General features: G+C 35.5%; 1 protein-coding gene across 3 annotated transcripts in view; it reads left to right on the top strand.

Annotated features, from left to right (window-relative positions):
• The window catches only part of FNIP1 (folliculin interacting protein 1), a 113,742-nt gene that overhangs the window by 56,673 nt on the left and 39,180 nt on the right, over positions 1–17,889 (top strand). For all 3 annotated transcript variants that reach the window (XR_013992405.1, XM_081035781.1, XM_081035782.1), the window contains exons 3-6: positions 1,453–1,587; positions 4,178–4,278; positions 4,535–4,609; positions 10,497–10,588. Coding sequence is in view for 2 of the 3 variants with exons in the window: in XM_081035781.1 (XP_080891907.1) it covers positions 1,453–1,587; positions 4,178–4,278; positions 4,535–4,609; positions 10,497–10,588 (403 nt within the window). In the remaining variant the exon portion in view is untranslated. The remainder of the gene's footprint in view (positions 1–1,452; positions 1,588–4,177; positions 4,279–4,534; positions 4,610–10,496; positions 10,589–17,889) is intronic.

Raw genomic sequence — 17,889 nt, 5'->3', positions numbered from 1 at the left:
TCTAATATTATTTATAGCTGCCAATCAGTAAGGATGTTAGTTCTAGATATTATATTGAGCACTTTATATATTTATTTATATGTAGGTATATAATGAGACACACACACACCCTTTAAGTGTTCCATACAACCTACCCATTACCATGTTTCCCCCAAAATAATACCTAGCTGGACAATCAGCTCTAATGCATCGTTTAGAGCAAAACTTAATATAAGACCCAGTCTTATATTATAGGAAAATAAGACTGGGTCTTATATTAATTTTTGCTCCAAAAGATGCACGAAAGCTGATTGTCCAACTAGATCTTATTTTCGGGGAAACACTGTAGGTAGGGTTTTTCTTCCCATTAAACAGATAAGGGTTAGAGAAGTCAAGTAACTTGCCCAAGGAGCCAGGATTTAAATTCAGTCTGTTTAGTTTTTAAGCCCTTGTTCTTTTTACTTTACCATGCTCTCTCTTTACATTTTTAGTTAGAGGGGATTTGGAATTACCAGGTGCTCTCTTTCACAGTGACTTTGGTGATGGGGGCAACTGTAAAACAATTAGTGTCCCCAAAATTGTGGTTTCTGTCAGATTTCTTCTTCTGAAAACCTATTTGAGGCCTGTTTCATGGAAGAGTGGACATACTGGTAACTGTGATGAAGCACTTCTGGGGGTATCACACACTTGGGTGCATTGCAACTTTGGTAGCTGTGAGCAATGAAAGTTCTAGAACCTGTTGAGGAGGGTGCAGAGAAGAAGAGGAATAAAGAAATATGTTCTTCGTCCATACTAGACTGCACAACCTTCTGATCCTAAGATTAACTCTTACTAAAAATTCAACTGTTCAATACCTTCTCATTTGAAAAGATTAAATTTATATGTATGTACATATAGTAAAATATAAAAATCATTTGTATTTTTCCTTCCACCCCTACATCTCTCCCAAGTTTTTTTCCATAAAAATGTTACTTATGGTTACTTGTAGTGGGTATATTGTTATGTTTAAATGAATTAGTAAGTATTTTTAAATTTCTTGGTTTTAATTTCTAATACAGGAAAATATTGATAGATAAAACTCACATAAACAAAGGGTCTTTGGGGTCCTCAATAATTTTTAAGAGCATAAAAGGGGTTTTGCTACCAAATAATTTGAAAACTGCTGTAGTATATTATTGTCACTAGTAATGAATATTGTGTAGACCATAGTAATATAGAAAAATCTCCGTAGCTTAATAATGTTGCTGAGAAAAGGACAAGACAAACTCCACAGATATTATTATAGTTGTGAGACAAAAAATAGTAAACAGTATTGGAGAGAATGTGGTAAAATGCAAATAGTCATTATGTTCAGGTTATATTATTTTGAATGATTTTATCTTTGGTTTTTCCAAAGCTTTTTATACTACAATTACACTTGTGTGTGGCTAAAAATCATTTAAAATATGAATGAGGATAATATCTCTATTTCAGAAACTTTGTAGTGATGCTCAAGTTAAAGTCTTTGGAAAATGCTGCCAACTGAAACCTGGAGGAGACAGCTCTTCCTCTTTAGATAGTTCTATGACCTCATCTTCTGATGTGAAAGACCAGTGTCCAAAGTACCAGGTAAGATCACTGATGTCATTTATTTATTCATTCATTCAAACACATATTTGAGTATCTACAACATGTTGTATACACTATGGAAGGGACGGGATATAACGTGGACTAGTTTTTACCATCCTGGAGTTTACATTGTAGCTGGGGAGGCAGATAATTAAACAAGTTTGTGAACTTGGATACATTTTAAGATAGGGGAAGTACAAAGAACTATGAGCATAAAAGGGGTTTTGCTACCAAATAATTTGAAAACTGCTGTAGGTAGCATAGGTACATATGAGCATAGTAGCAGGGGTATTTTCTCTACCTTTTATTTCCCAATTCAGATTTTTGGAGCTACCTGAATAATTTCTTATTTTACATACTTTTAAATTATTGAGATATGAAGATAAATATAAAATAATTATACAGTTCGGCTATAGTATGAAATTGAAGTATGACAGGAAGTATACAAAATTAGAAATGTGCGTTTTTATTTTTTAAAAGTAATTTTTTTAAAAAGTAACTTCTTTTAAAATACATAATTAAACAAATCAGCAATACAGAGGAAATGCTCTATAAACTTGTTATATTTTACATGAGATCAGTATTTGATTTCATACATCTGATGTAACTTTGTCACAAGTATTTCATATTTAGCAGTACCAAAATGGAATCATAGGCTTTTAAATTATTTGTAATTAGGTAATTGTGTGTGGATGGAAATTAGTCCTTACACCACATCTATGTGATGGTATATGTGAAAGAATTCTGAAGTTGTTAAAATGTAAATATTATTAGGAGGCGCTGCCTGGCTCCTCCATTCCTCCCCCCCTTCAGCAGGATACCCTAAGAAGTCCTGGTGGTGCTGCCTGTGTAACATCTTCAGAGTCACGCCTGTTAGACATTTGCTAATTTGATCAATTGTGCAAACTTGCCTTTCTTCCTAATAGTATGTAATTAAAAATGAATATTAGCAAATGGATCCAGATTTTTAGAAACTCTGAATCAGTGAGTGACTGTAATTTTGATTTTGCATCAAAATCCCTAGAGATTTTCTTAAGATACAGATTTCCAGGTCATGCGCCACTAAACCTATTCTGATAGGTTTAGTATGGTCCTGGAAATCTGTTTTTTTAGCAAGAAGGCATTGAATTATTGTAGTATATATTTTACTACACTTGATAAAATGTGATTCAGGTAACTAGAATATTATTTTTTATTTAGGCAGATTATTATAGATTATTAGCTTCCTTCAATGAGTACTTGCAAAGAATTGACCTTTCAAATAAGGGCCTTTTTTTGAAAAAAGCATTAAAGATGATAGCACTTCCTTAATTATGACCTTCATTATAGACTATCACATTAAAATATATAACCTGTCAGTGACATTCATGATAACTATTTGGCTGGTATTAAAGGCAATCTTTAATAGCAAACTGTATGGTCTCATAAAATGTAAACACTAATTTATTTTTATGTTTTTTCTTAGGATATTTTTCTATTTGTAGTAAAATCTGTAAATGCTTTGGGTCATCTTCCTCATCAATTGTATTGTTATATAATTGTTATCTGTTAGGAATTGCATTGGGACGCCCTTTAAAACAGTGATTTAAGCAAATTAGGGATTCTTTTCCTCACATGACAAGAAGTCTGTGAAGCCTTCTAGGTATGATACATGGGCTTCAAAATGGCCTCAGAGACCAAGGCTCCCTTATCTTTCTATATAGAATTAATGTGTCTTGTTGCCTTGTGGTCAGATATGGCGTCTCCATCGCCAGTGACTTCCATTTATATCTCATTGACCAGGCCTGTATTGAATGCATATAAATGGATAGTTCTGAAAGCTGTTACTCCAGCCATTGGTTTAACCTTTTGAATGTAGAAACCAACCCTAAATTTCCTATTTACAAAGGAGGCTCTGAAATGCATTTTATTTTCAGTTGGGCGCATTGCTGCCCTGAAACAAATAGGACTTCAAAAACTAAGGAATAAGATATTTGGTAGATAATTAGTGATGTTTTCCACAGTATCTAAATAGTAAGCAAATGGATGAGTTCAATTTTTAGCTTTTTTCTGATTCCTATGAGGACAATTAAAGAATAATGGAAAGGAATAACTTTTTGATCAGAGATTTTTGAAAATAAGTCATTCTAATGTTTCAAATAAGTCCTTAAAAAAAAGATACAAATTTTTTGCACAATAGGAGTAGTAAAATTTCAAGTTCAGTGAATTCTACTTCTTGTTATCGGTCCTGGAGAAACATTGCATATGCATAAGATTTGGTTAATAATGCTTATTTATAATAGCAAAAACCTGGAAGTGACCTAAGTACCCATTAGTAAGGGGAACTCACTTGATAAAAAGTGTGCTGTTTTCATAAAGTAGAAATGCTGTGTGTTTTTTTAAAAAGGTATCCATGTGTAACAATATGGTTAGATCTATAAGACACTGTGAAATGAAGAGAATCAAACTGTGGAACAGTGTATACCATATAGAATCAGTTAATCTCTTATGTAGAATAACTATAGCAAAATAATTTTTAATAAAAATTAGTATTTGAAAATCATAAGGTTTTAAATTCTGCAATTTCATTAATGTTGTGGCTATTGTTTAGGGTTCTCGGTGCTCTTCTGATGCCAATATGCTTGGAGAGATGATGTTTGGCTCAGTAGCAATGAGCTACAAAGGATCCACCTTAAAAATTCATCAAATCCGGTAGGGGATTTTCTGATTTTTCGTAATGAATCCATTTAGAATAGTTAATATTTTTGCAGATAAGAGAATTTCATACAGCCTTCGCTCAGATTGAGCATGATAGATTACTACGTTTATGATTTAATGCTGCTTCATTGTTGTAACTGCAGTGAAATCTCTGTGACTTACACATTTTTATTTATAATAAATTGAAAAGGTTCTTATTTTATTTTATTTTAGTTTTGACCTCTCTTTGTCCCTCTCTTTTCCTTCATAGTTCTCCTCCACAGCTTATGCTCAGCAAAGTTTTTACTGCACGGACTGGCAGCAGCATCTGTGGGAGTCTCAATACGTAAGTGGTTATGGACATAGGGAGAAATGAATTAAGATGCGCAGTCTGAAAGCTAACAGACTGCTCTCAGGATTGAAGCTTAAGTTCAGATGTTTTTCCCCATCACTTCAGTTTGAAAGTTTATGGAAGCCAGATTCCCACCCCCAGCTTTATGGAGCTATAATAGACATATAACATTGTGTAGGTTTAAAGTGTACATGTTGACTTGATACATTGATACGTTGCAAAATGGTTACCACCATAGCATTAGTTAACATCTCCATCCTGTCACATAATTACCATTTCTTTTTTGAGGTAAGGACATTTAATATTTACTCTCTCAGCAACTTTCAGGTATATAGTGCAGTATTATTAGATATAATCTGCATGCTGTACATTAGATCCCCAGAACTCATTAACTTAAAAGTGAAGTTTGCACCCTATGACCATTAGCTCCATATTTCCCTTTCCTTGAGTCCCCTGGTAACCACCACTTTGTATTTTTCTGAGTTCGGCTTTTTTAGATTCCACATATAAGTGATATACATTATTTGTCTTTCTCTATCTGACTTATTTCACTTAACATAATACCCTTAAGGTTCATTCAAGTTGTCGAAAATGACAAGATTTCCTCCTTTCTCATGGCTGTGTAACATTTCTCTCCCTCTCGCTCTCCCTCTTGCTTTCTCTCCCTCTCCCTCTCACTGTCCCTCTCCCTCCCCCTCTCCCTCTCCTTGTCCCTCTCCCTGCCCCTCTCCTTCTCCCTCTCCCTCTCTCTCTCTCCCTCTTTTTTTTCTTTCCTCTCCCTATTCCTCTCTTCTTCTCTCCCTATCTTCCTCTGTGTGTGTGTGTGTGTGTGTGTGTGTGTGTGTGTGAGAGAGAGAGAGAGAGAATAACATCTTTTTATTCATTCAACCGTTGACAGACAGTTTGCCTCTCCATATTGGCTATTGTCAGTAATGCTGCAATGAACATGAGAGTGCAGGTATCTCTATGAGGTCCTCATTTCAATTTCTTTGCATATATACCTAGAAGTGGCATTGCTGGATCATGTAGTAGTTATATTTTTAAGTTTTTCAGCAATCTCCATACTGTTTTCCATAGTGGCTACAACAATTTATATTCCCACCAACAGTGCACAAGGGTTCCCTTTTCTGCACATCCTCACCAACGCTTTTCATCTCTTGTCTAGCCATTCTAACAGGTGTGAATTGATATTTTATTGTGGTTTGATTTGCATTTTCCTGATCATTAGTGATTTTGAGCACCTTTTTTTATGTACCTTTTGGCTATTTGTATATCTTCTTTGGAAAACTGTCTATTCAGTTCCCCTGAATACTGAGATGAACTATTCATTTTTTTAATTGGGTTGCTTGGTTTTTTTGCTATTAAATTGTATGAGTTCTTATATATTTTGGGTATTAATCCCTTATGATTTGCAAGTTTTTCTCCCATTCCACAGTTGCCTTTTCCTTTTGCTGACTGTTTGTTTTGCTGTACAGATTTTTAGTGATGTAATTCCAGTTCTTTGTTTTTGATTTTGTTGCTGTGCTTTTGGTGCTGTATCCAGAAAATTGCTGCTAAACCCTGTGTCAAGGAGCATTTCCTTATAATTTCTTCTAGTAGTTTTACGGCTTTGGATCTGATGTTTAAGTCTTTAATCTATTTTGTATTCATTTTTGTGAGTGGTATAAGAGAGGATTCCAATTCATTCTTCTACATACGGTTATCTAGTGTTCCTAGCACCATTCATTGAAAAGACTATCCTTCCCCTATTGGGTATTCTTGGCTCTTTCATCAAATATTAGTTGACCATATATGTGGTAGAGGTGTTTCTTGGCTCTTGATTCCATTTTATTGATCTGTGTGTCCATTTTTATGCCAGTATTATGCTGTTTTGATCACTATAGCTTTGTAGTGTAATTTGAAATTAAGGACATATGATACCTGTGGCTTTGCTCTTCTCAAGATTGCTTTGGCTATTTGGGATCTTTTGTGGCTCCATAAAATTTTAAGATTGTTTTTCTATTTCTGTGAAAAATGCCATTGGAATACAGAAGTTGCATTTAACTGATAGATGGCTTGGGGTTAAATGGACATTTTAACAGTATTTATTCTAATTCATGGACATGGGGTATTTTTCCATTATTTTGTGTCTTCTCCAATTTCTTTCATCAAAGGCTTGTAGTTCTCAGTATACAAATCTTTTACTTCCTTCATTAAATTATTCCTAAATGTTGTATTATTTTTTATGTTGTTGTGAACAGGAGTGTTTTTTCCCCCAAAATGTTTTGTTGTTTGTGTATAGAAACACAACTATTTTCTATATGTTGATTTTTGTACCCTGTAACTTTACTGAATTTGTTCTTTAGTTTTAGCAGTGTTTTGGTGGAGGCTTTAGGATTTTTTCCATATAAGAGCATATCATCTACAAACATAGACAGCTTTACTTTTTTTTTCTGTTTGGATGCCTTTTATTTCTTTTTCTTGCCTGATTGTTCTGGCTAGTACTTTTAATATTACGTTGAATAGGAATGGTGAGAATGGGCATCCTTGTCTTGTTCATGATTTTAAGAGAAAAAAATATCTTTCAACCTTTCACCATTGAATATGATGTTGGCTTTAGGTTTGTCTCACACAGCCTTCATTATGTTGAGGTATATTCCTTTTATTCTCTCTTTGTTGAGGATTTTTTTTTTTTTTTGCATGACAGGATTTTTGTCAGATACTTTTTCTGTATTGAGATAATGATATGAGTTTTACTTTTCATTCTATTAATATGGTGTATCCCATTTATACTTGGCATTTATTGAACTATCCTTGTATCCCAAGGATAAATTCCACTTGATCATGTTGAATGATCTGTGAATTTAGAATGTGCTGTGAATTTAGTTTGCTAATATTTTGTTGAGAATTTTTGTATCAATATTCATCAGGGATATTGGTCTGTAATATTTTTTCCTTGTGTTGTCCTTATGTGGCTTTCAGAGTGTAGGGAGTGTTTTCTTCTCTTTGGTTTTGAGAAGAGTTTGAGAAGGATTGTAGTTAAATCTTCTTTAAATGTTTGTTAGAATTTACCAGTAAAACCATCTGGTCCTGAGCTTTCCTATGTTGGGAGGTTTTTGATTACCAGTTCAATCTCCTTACTCGTTATTGGTCTGTTCCGATTTTTTATTTCTTCATGACTGCATCTGGATAGAGTGTACATTCTAGGACTTTATCCATTTCTTCTGGGTTACCCAGTTTGTTGGCATATAATTGTTCATAGTAGTGTCTCATGATTTTTAAATTTTATTTCTGGGGTATCAGTTGTAACTTCTCTTTCATTTCTGATTTTATTGGTATGAGTCCTCTTTCTATTTTTCTGAGTTAGTCTAGCTAAAGGTTTGTCAGTTTTGTGTATCTCTTCAGAAAACCAGCTCTTAGTTTTATTGGTCTTTTCTATTATTTTTCTAGTTTCTATTTTATTTATTTCCCCTCTGGGTTTTGTTACAACATGTCCTCAATGTCGTTTTGTTTAATGTCATTTCGTTATAACATTGTGAGATGCTGTAGAAACCTCACTCCTGTTTGTATCAGTTAGTCTGTGGTAAAATTGGTTTCATTATATATCATTTCACTTAACGTTACAGAGCTTATTGACAATATTAAATGAGGACTTACTATATTCTGCTAACTTTGGGCTTAATTTGTTCTTTTTGTAGTTCCTTGAGGTATAACCTGAGGTGGTTTGTTTGAGATTTTTTTTTATTCCTTAATGTAGGCATTTGTTTCTATAAACTTCCCTCCTAGAACTAACTCCTTTTGCAGCACCCTGTAGGTTTTGGTATGCTGTGCTTCAGTTTCATTTGTTTTGAGATATTTCTTGATTATGTTTTTTTAATTTCTTCTTTGACCCATCGGTTGTTCAGAAGCATGTTGTTTAATCTCCATATATTTGTGAATTTTCCAGCTTTCCTCCTATTGTTGATTTCTAATTTCATGTTATGGACAGAAAAGAGACTTGGTATGATTTAAGTCTTCTTAAATTTGCCAAGACTTGTTTTGTAACTTATCGTATGATCTGTCTTGGAGAATGTTTTGTGTGTGCTTGAGGAGACTGGGTGTTCTTGCTGTTAGATGCAATGTTCTGTATATGTTTGTCAGTACCATTTAGTCTAAAGTATGGTTCAAGTCCTATGTTTCTTTGTTGGTTTTATGTCTGGATGATCTATCTTGTTGAAAGTAAGGTATTGAAGTCCTCTACTATTAAGTTGTTGTGTATTTCTTCCTTCGGATATATTAGTTTTTCCTTAGAATGTTTAGGTGCTCTGAAGTTGGGTGCATATATATTTATGATTGCTATATCTTCCTGATGAATTACTCTCCTTATCATTGTATGACCATTATTGTCTCTTGTTATCATTTTTGGTTTAAAGTCTAATTTATCTGGTAAATATTGCTTCCCTGGCTCTCTTTTGGTTTCCACTTGCATGGAATATCTTTTTCTGTCCCTTCATGTTGCCTATGTATATCATTAAAGTTGAAGTGAGTCTCTTGTAGGCAGCATATTGTTGAGTCTTGTTTTTAGTCAGAGAACAGGAAATGGGGTTTCTCTTCCTCTAATTTGCTAGAAGCTATATCTGGAAGTAAAATGTTGACTGCATTTCCATGTTAAGTTGACAGGCTGATTTTCCAATTTGCTGTGCCATGCTGAGTTAGCATCTGTAGGTTGTGCCTCTTCAGTTTTTAGATTCCCTGCAGAATTAACCCTGCAACTAGGAATGGCCTAGGTCATTAGGGTGGCCATAGGGTGGGGCACAGGGACCTTACAAGTTGCTATTGCCAAGATTAGAATAGTAAAGCTGCCCTGATGTCAGGATAATGGGCTCTATGCCAGAACCAAGTAAATGAAGGACTGGACCTAGCATGAGGTGGTAGTGAACCCCAGGAAAGGATTCTGTAGGTGCCAAATCAGAAACTTGGCTAGCCAGCCTACATGGGGTATCCAGAGTCAAAAGCAGCAAGAGGTAGCAAGGAGCTGACTCCGAACTAGAGACATTCTGAAGAGCCTCTATTAATTGTAAATGCTCTAAAAAGACTTCTGAGAGGTTTTATTAGCTCAAGTTCTAATACCTGTAGCTCTTTTTTGACTTGTAGGAAGGAAAGGGAGAGATGTTTTTTATAGTATCACTGATGCTTAAAATATATTTATGCCAAAGCATTATTTTTTAAGAATTTAATACTAAAGTAGAAATTGGAAGTCCTACATTGGAATGACTGATTTTAGCTCTAATCCCCTCAGTTTCTTCATTTTTTTTTAGTTCGAATTGATAGTTCTTAAAGTCTCAAGGAAGGATACTTTGCACTAAACACACAATTTTATTTTTGTTATTTTGAAGAATTTACTAAAAAGTAATATAGGCCATTTATAATGTGCAGAATAAATATACTTGTTTGATAATTTTGTTGATTCTTTTTTTTTTCTTTCTTGTTTTCTGAAAGAAGTTTAGGAGATATTTTCAGGCCCAAAATTGAGGGGAAACTTTGTAGTTTAAATCAGAATCATTAATTTTTTTCTGTAAGGGTCCAGCTAGTAAATATTTCTGGCTCTGTGGGCCAGACAGTATGTTACAGTTTTTCAGTTCTGCGATTGTAGCATTAAAGCAGCCATACATAATACACAAATGACTGGGTGTGGCTGTCTTCCAGTAAAACTTTATTTCCAAAAAACAGGCAGCAGGCTGAATTTTAGCCCTTAGACTATAGTTTGCCAACCGCTGATCTTAATTATTAGTTTATAGTACTAATAGAGAAAACAAAAGGTTAAAAAACTGTTATGCACTTAAAATTTAATTGGGATATACAAGGAATTGCCATTAAGAGTATAAAATGAATTTGGAATTTATTTCTTTCTTCTCCCCCTTAGGCTGCAAGACAGTCTTGAATTCATCAATCAGGACAACAGTACATTAAAGGCTGATAGTAACACAGTTATTAATGGACTACTTGGAAATATAGGTAAATGGTTCCTTGGGTTTTATAAGTTTTAAAAATGTTAACAGTATGACAAAGATTTGCAGTTCTTTCTTAGTAATGTACATCTTTTATAAGACCAGAGTTTCAAATGCTAGAATTGGAAAAGTCATTTAAATTGCAAGTGTGTATAACATTTGTATTATTTGAAAAACATGATTTTCATATTTTTGAGCATAATATTTATTTTGTATCTGAAAAAAAGAACTGCTGAAGATCTAATTTTTTTTTTAACTTTGATGCATCTTTGAAAGGTACTATTATTGATATAAAAAAGCCCTGAGTAGCTCTCTTGAATATTTCAGCTGAGGAAGACTGGTATTATACTTTTCCCCTCCTCTATTCCATAACAATAAAAGTTATTTTAAAATTGTGCTCATTTTAGTGATCTCTAATTCAGATGAGCAGATATTCAAATTTTATGTTCCTTAGCAGGTTTATTAGAATAACAACTTATTTAGTATTTGGTTAGTTGATTGTTGTTGTTATTTAAGTTCAACATTTGAAAGTGACAAACTCTTTGTAAAATTTCTGGTCGTTTGTTATTTCCAAGAAAGCGGAACTAGTTGCTGCTGACCATATTTCTAGTGCATGAAGGACTGTAATATGTTAGAGAGTAGACTGCAGTTAGAATAGGATGAATATTTCTCTCATTCCCTGTTTAGTGAGAATTTTTATTTGTTATTTTAATAAGTATGTATAATATTATATGTATTAGTAGAAAATAGATTTTTCTTCCAACTTGAACAGTATAACATTCTATTACTTTTCATAATTCATGTTCATTCAAATGAGCAACCATTAATTAAGCACCCACTGTGGGCTAGTTACAGTGTCAGGCATGTACTTTAGAAATTGTGCGTATTTTGTAGAAAAATGTAAGTCGTGTTTTTTTCTTATGTTACTTGATTAATTATTTCATTGGTTTTAGCAAAGTAAAAATGTGACAGGGAAATAACCGAATCTTTTTTCTTTATAATTTGACACTTTCCAAAGCTTAAGGGGCTTATTAAAAGCTATTTATTTTAATTATACAAATTCATTATCACTTATAAAGGCAAATTATACCGTAGATGTTAGATTTACTCATGTTCTCTGTTTTAGTATAGAATAGGAAATTATTTAACAATGTACGGGCTTTACGTAATGAACAACTTTTACTTGCACATTCTTATTGTGAATCAAGAATATTTGAGCACTGTTTCTTGTTTTCTTTAAATTTCCAATTAATCAACAAATACTTAGCAAGCACCTGTCATATGCTAAGCAGTCTGCTAGGCCCTGAGGTGAACCAGACTCAGTTTCAACCTCAACAGATTTATATTTAGTGGGAGTCAGACAAGTATAATGGAACCATCATAATATACTGTAGTTAATTCTTGGACAGGATTAAGAGTATGGTGTGAGAGAACTGAGGAGCATCACTTAATTCGATCTTGGAGAGTCAGGGAAGGCTTCCTTGAAGAAGTGAGGTGAGCTTGAAGGATTAGCCTGACTTTTGGGGAAAGAATATTCTTGGAAAAAGCAATAACACGTGCACAGACCTAAGGGCAAGAGATGATAGAGCATGGAAAGAATGTGAATAAATCAGATGGGTGGAGCACAGAATTAGGAGTAAGGAAAGTGAAAAGAAAGAAGTGAGCAAGAGCCATATGACAAAGGGCCCTATGGGCCATACTGAGGAATTTAGCCCTAGGCTTTGAGCATTGGGTACCAGCGAAGGTATGTTAGTTTGGGTCCTTCATCTGTTTTTTAGCAGGTGCCAACACAGGGTTAAATATGCAGCGATTTTATTAGGGGAAATGACTCTGTTTGAGAAAATGAGGGAGCTGGGAAAGGTCGAGAGATCCCTCAGATTATGATGCAAGTCTGACCCCAAGTCAAAGTGAGGAATAGAAGGTTGAATGGAAGTGTCCAGCCTGCCATACAGTCCAAGACAGGTTTGGGTAAGGCCATTGACAAGGCTTCGAGTCAAAGTTGGTTGTCAGGAGAGACTCACTTCTTGCCAAAATGGGCCTGCCTTACTGTCTGTACATGCTGTGTTCAGTCAGTGGCTGGGAGCAGCCTATGGGATGTGTGAACTTGGGCAATGGATTTCAGAATATAGTGGCTGGGGTGCTTTGTCAGTTACAGGCCTTATAGCTGGAGACCTTTGCGGGGCATTCTTAAGGCCACTCAGAGGAGTTTTCAGAATACATGCATACCTTAGAGATATTTCCAATGTGTTTCCAGACCACCACAGTACAGCGAATATCTCAATACAGCGAATAACATGAATTTTTTGGTTTCCCAGTGCATATAAAAGTTATAGTGTAGACTGTCACATGTGCAATAGCATTATGTCTAAAAAAACCCAATGTACATACCTTAATTTAAAAATGCTTTGTTGCTAAAAAAAAATGCTAACCATCATCTGAGCCTTCAGTGAGTCGTAATCTTTTTGCTGGTGGAGGGTCTGGCCTTGATGATGCTGACTGATTGGGGCGGTGGTTGCTGAAGGCTGGCCTGGCTGTGGCAGTTTATTAAAATAAGACAACAGTGATGTTTTCTGCATTGATTGCCTCTTCCTTTCACCAATGATTTCTCTTTAGCGTGTAGTGCTATTTGATAGCATTTTACCCACAGTAGAACTTCTTTCAAAATTGGAGTCATTTCTCACAAACCCTTCTGCTGCTTTATTCACTAAGTTTATGTAATATTCTAAATCCTTTGTTGTCATTTCAACAATCTTGACAGCATCTTCAGGAGTAGATTACATCTCAAGAAACCACTTTCTTCCATAGGAAGCAATAAGAAGCACCTCTTCATCCATTAAGGTTTTATCGTGAGATTGTAGCAATTCAGTCACGTCTTCAGGCTCCACTTCTAGTTATAGTTTTCTTGCTATCTTTCAAAGTCATTCATGAAGGTTGGAATCAACTTCGAAACTACTGTTAATGTTGATATTTTGACCTTTTCCCATGAATCATGAATGTTTTCAATGGCATCTAGAACAGTGAATCCTTTCCAGAATGTTTTCAATTTACTTTGTCTAAATCCCTCAGAGGAATTACTACCTGTGGCAGCTATAGCCTTATGAAATGTATTTCTTAAATAATAAGACTTGAAAGTTGAGATTACTCCTTGGGCTTCAGAATGGGTGTTGTGTTAGCAGACGTGAAAAAAACACTAATTTCGTTTATCTCCATCAAAGCTCCTGGGTGCACATCTGCATTGTCAATGAGCAGTAATAGTTTGAAAGGAATCTTTTTCTGAGCAGTAGGTCTCAAAAGTGGGCTTAAACATTCAGTAAACCATGTCATAATCAGATACGTTGTCATGATTTGTTGTTCCATGTACAGAGCATGGACAGAGTAGATTTAGCGTAATTCTTACGGGCCTGAGGGTTTTTGCAATGACAAATGAACATTGGCTTCAACTTAGTCACCAGCTGCATTAGCTTCTAACAAGAAAGTCAGCCTGTCCTTTGAAGCAGGGCAATGACTTCTCCCCTCTCTAGCTATGAAAGTCCTAGATGACATCTTCTTCCAATGAAAGGCTGTTTCGTCTACAATGCAAATCTGTTGTTTATTGTAGCGGCCTTCATTACTTACCTTAGCTAGACCTGGATAACTTGCTGCAGCTTCCACATTAGCACTTGCCGCTTCACCTTGCAATTTTGTTATGGAGATAGCTTCTTTTTTTAAACCTTATGAACCAGCCTCTGCTTTCAACTTTTCATCTGCAGCTTCCTCACCTCTTACCCTTCAGTAGAATTGAAGAGAGTTAGGGCCTTGCTCTGGGTTAGGCTTTGGCTTAAGGGAATCTTGTGGCTGGTTTGATCTTCCATCCAGACCCCCAAAACTTTCTCCATATGAGCAATAAGTCTGTTTCTCTTTCTTATCATTCGCTTATTCAATGGAGTAGCACTTTTAATTTCCTTCCAGAACTTTTCCTTTGCCTTCACATCTTGGCTAACTGTTTGGTGCAAGAGGCTTAGGTTTTAGCCTGTCTTGGCTTTCAACATGCCTTCCTCACTAAATTTAATTATGTCTAACTTTTGATTTAAAGTGAGAGATGTGCAACTCTTCCTTTCACTTGAACACTTAGAGGTCACTGCAGGGTTATTAACTGACATCATTTCAATATTGTTGTGTCTCAGGGAATAGTGAGATTGGGGAACAGCTAGTTGGTGGATTGGTCAGAACATAAACATTTATCAGTTGTTTGTTGTCTTATATGGGAGTGGTTCATGGCACCCCCAAACAGTTACAATAGTAATGCCAAAGGTCACTGATCACAGATCACCATAACAAATATAATAATGAAAAAGTTTGAAATACTGTGAGAATTACCAAAATATGACACAGAAACGAAGTGAGCAAATGCTGTTGGAAAGATGACACCTCTAGATTTGTTTAATGCAGGGCATCTACAAACCTTCGATTTGTATAAAGCACAATATCTGCGAAATGGTATAAAACGAGGTACGCCTATATAGAAAAATACTCAGTTCAGATTTATTTCTGCAAAAGAATATCTTAATGCAGTGGAAATGGATTCAAGTAAGCCGGTGGGATTGAAGAAAGACTTGTATTGGAAGGCTGTTTGTGATAAACCAAGTGACAGGTAATAGGGACCTAAAGTAAGATTGTGTTAGTGAGGATAAAGAGTCATTGAGAAGTTCATTTAGGAAAATAGACTGGGTAGGAGTTGGTAAATGAAGAGGTGAGGAAAATGAGGAATCAAGTGTGGTACTTTGTCATTTGGTTGTGTAATTGCGTGAATATTGGTGCCATTCACTATGAGAAACAAATAGGGAATTGATGATTTTAGGTTTGGGCATGTTGGGTTGGAAGTATTGGAGGGAAAGCCAAGTGGAGATATCCATTATATTAGTTAAATAGATAGGTATATTGTAGTAGTAGGTGCTGTAACATAAAACTAATGAACGTATAATAATTTTAAAACAGTAGAGGTTTCTTCACTCATGTAATGTTCAGAAGGGTATTCCTCATTGGTAAGCAGTTTTCCTCCAGTCTTTTTCCCTTCCTGGGAGTTATGCCTTCTTCCACATGTGGACTCCAAGCACAGCTCCACTGCACCACCCCAGTGAGGGGGGACTAGGTCTGGGGAGGGCGTGTCCCCTTCTTACCCACCACAGCCAGAAAGTGACCGGTGTTACTTCTGTTCCATTCCATTGGTGGCTTCACTGATCTATAAGAAGTTTTGAGACTTACGGAGCTGAGCGGTTGCTTCCCAGAGCCTACTTAATATTAAGGAAGGGAGAACACAGGTCTATGTCAGAGGGCTATATCTACCATGGATTTGAGATCATTAGCATATAAATGGTAATGGAAAGCAAGAATGAAAGAGATGATTTAGGAAATGTAAAGAATGGGAAGGAAAGCTTGTTGAAGATGGAACCCTGGGGAATGCTGGCTTTAAAGAAAGGAGAAGGGGAAGAGAAGCACAGAAAGGAGACTGAGGAAAGAAAGCTTAGTGTATTAATTGAAACTGAAGGGGAAAAGTTCAAAATGTAATGTTGGGCTACATTAAGCAACAGGACGCTTTTGGTGGCCTGCGCATACAGTTTCAGTGGGGAGAATATAAGCAGAGTTGAGGAGAGATTAGAAGTTAGTCTTTTTTTCCAAGATGAAGCAGTGGTTCTCAAATTTTTTGTTCTTAGGACCCCTTTAAACACTTAGAAATTATGGAGGACCACAGAGAACTTTTGTTTATATGGGTTACATTTGTTGATACATACTGTATTAGAAACGAAAACAAAATTGAAAAATATTCGCGTAGTAATTCATTAAAAATTCACACTGATAACCACTTTCATGTTAGTATAAATAACATGTATTGAAATAACTATTTTCCAAGACAAAAATAATTGAGTTAGAAGACTGGCATTGTTTTACACTTTTGTAAATCTCCTAAATGTCTGGCTTACTAGGAGATGGCTAGATTCTCATATCTGCTTCTGTATTCAGCCTCTTGTGATATGTTGTTTTGGTTGGAGTGTATTAAGAAAAATCCAGTCTCACAGATACGTAGTTGGAAAGGGAAGGTCCTCACAGGCACCCTGTGAAAAGGCTGAGGGACTCCCCAGGTAGTGGGGACCACAGTGTAAGAAATGCTGAACTATAGGATTAGATACGTATATGGTCAGGTTAGAATAGTGAATAGTTTTGGCTGTGTTTAAATGTTAATGGAAAAGGAGGTTATAAACAGGATGAAGTTAGAGATATAGGTAATACTTGGCAAAGTGAGATTTTTGAAGGTCTTAGCTGACTTAGAAGAATTAGCTTTGGAAGGGAGAGAGTGAGGGACGTCTCAGGATTTTTCACTGAATAATTCCCTAGCACACAGTAAGGCCTGAATAATATTACCTGTCATTACTGCTCAGGCAGGAAGGAGGCAAGGATGGGTGAGAATTTGATTAAGTTTGGGGATAGGTTGGTAGGAAAAGGCGAGTTCCCCTCTGGTGTATTCTATCAGTGTGCACACATACACTTAGGCATTTACATAGGGTTATAGGAGACAAAGTCACACGCTGAGAGGAAGGAAGGGGTAGGTAGGGAAGGAGTTTAAAGAGAGCAGATAAGTTTTGAAAGAAGAACTGAACAATGAAACATGAAAGGATTGCTGCATATGCACTTTAATTATAGGAGGTCTTGTTATAGAAAAATATCTATTAGCAATTTAAATACATTTGTCACTTTTTAAACAGAAAGTTCCCTTTTTTATCCTAGGTAAACCTCCTAGGTGGCTATTTAGGCCATCTTGATTAAGAGTAACTAACAGGTAACCCAGCTGCTTGCTTCTAGGCTCTAATGTTGTCCTTTTTGGGTCTTTTAGACTCTCTTATCTTCTCTTGGTCAAGTGTGTAGTAGCCACTTTTTTTGGACAGCCAGGAGTCTGGCCCCGACAGGCTGTGTTGGTGGCATGCTTCCTTAGTGGCTGACCCCGGTCTAGGAAGTTTGGTTTCTTCCATTACGTTGTAACTTATCACTAGGTTAGAAAAAACTATTTTTGTACTGACTTGTCAATAGATCCCTTTTCTGTATTTGCTCTTTGTTGTACGCTGTGTTCTGTGTTCTCAGCCAAGCATTTAGGTGGTTTTCTCCTTACTGCTGTTGCAGGAGAATACTATTATTTTAAAAGTGACTTTTTAAAAGATAAATTTATTTGGCAAATATCGAATTTTACTGTGTGTTTTTTTTATCTTTGAAAATACTGTTTTAGATTAGAAAGGATTGAACATTTAAAATATTTTTTTTAATTGGGAAATATTGGGGAAC

This window comes from Rhinolophus hipposideros, assembly GCF_964194185.1.
Source record: "Rhinolophus hipposideros genome assembly, chromosome: 23".
In the NCBI taxonomy this organism is placed as follows: domain Eukaryota; kingdom Metazoa; phylum Chordata; class Mammalia; order Chiroptera; family Rhinolophidae; genus Rhinolophus; species Rhinolophus hipposideros.
The sequence above is the reverse complement of the archived record's forward strand: the minus strand, read 5'-3'. Positions and strand labels throughout refer to the sequence as shown.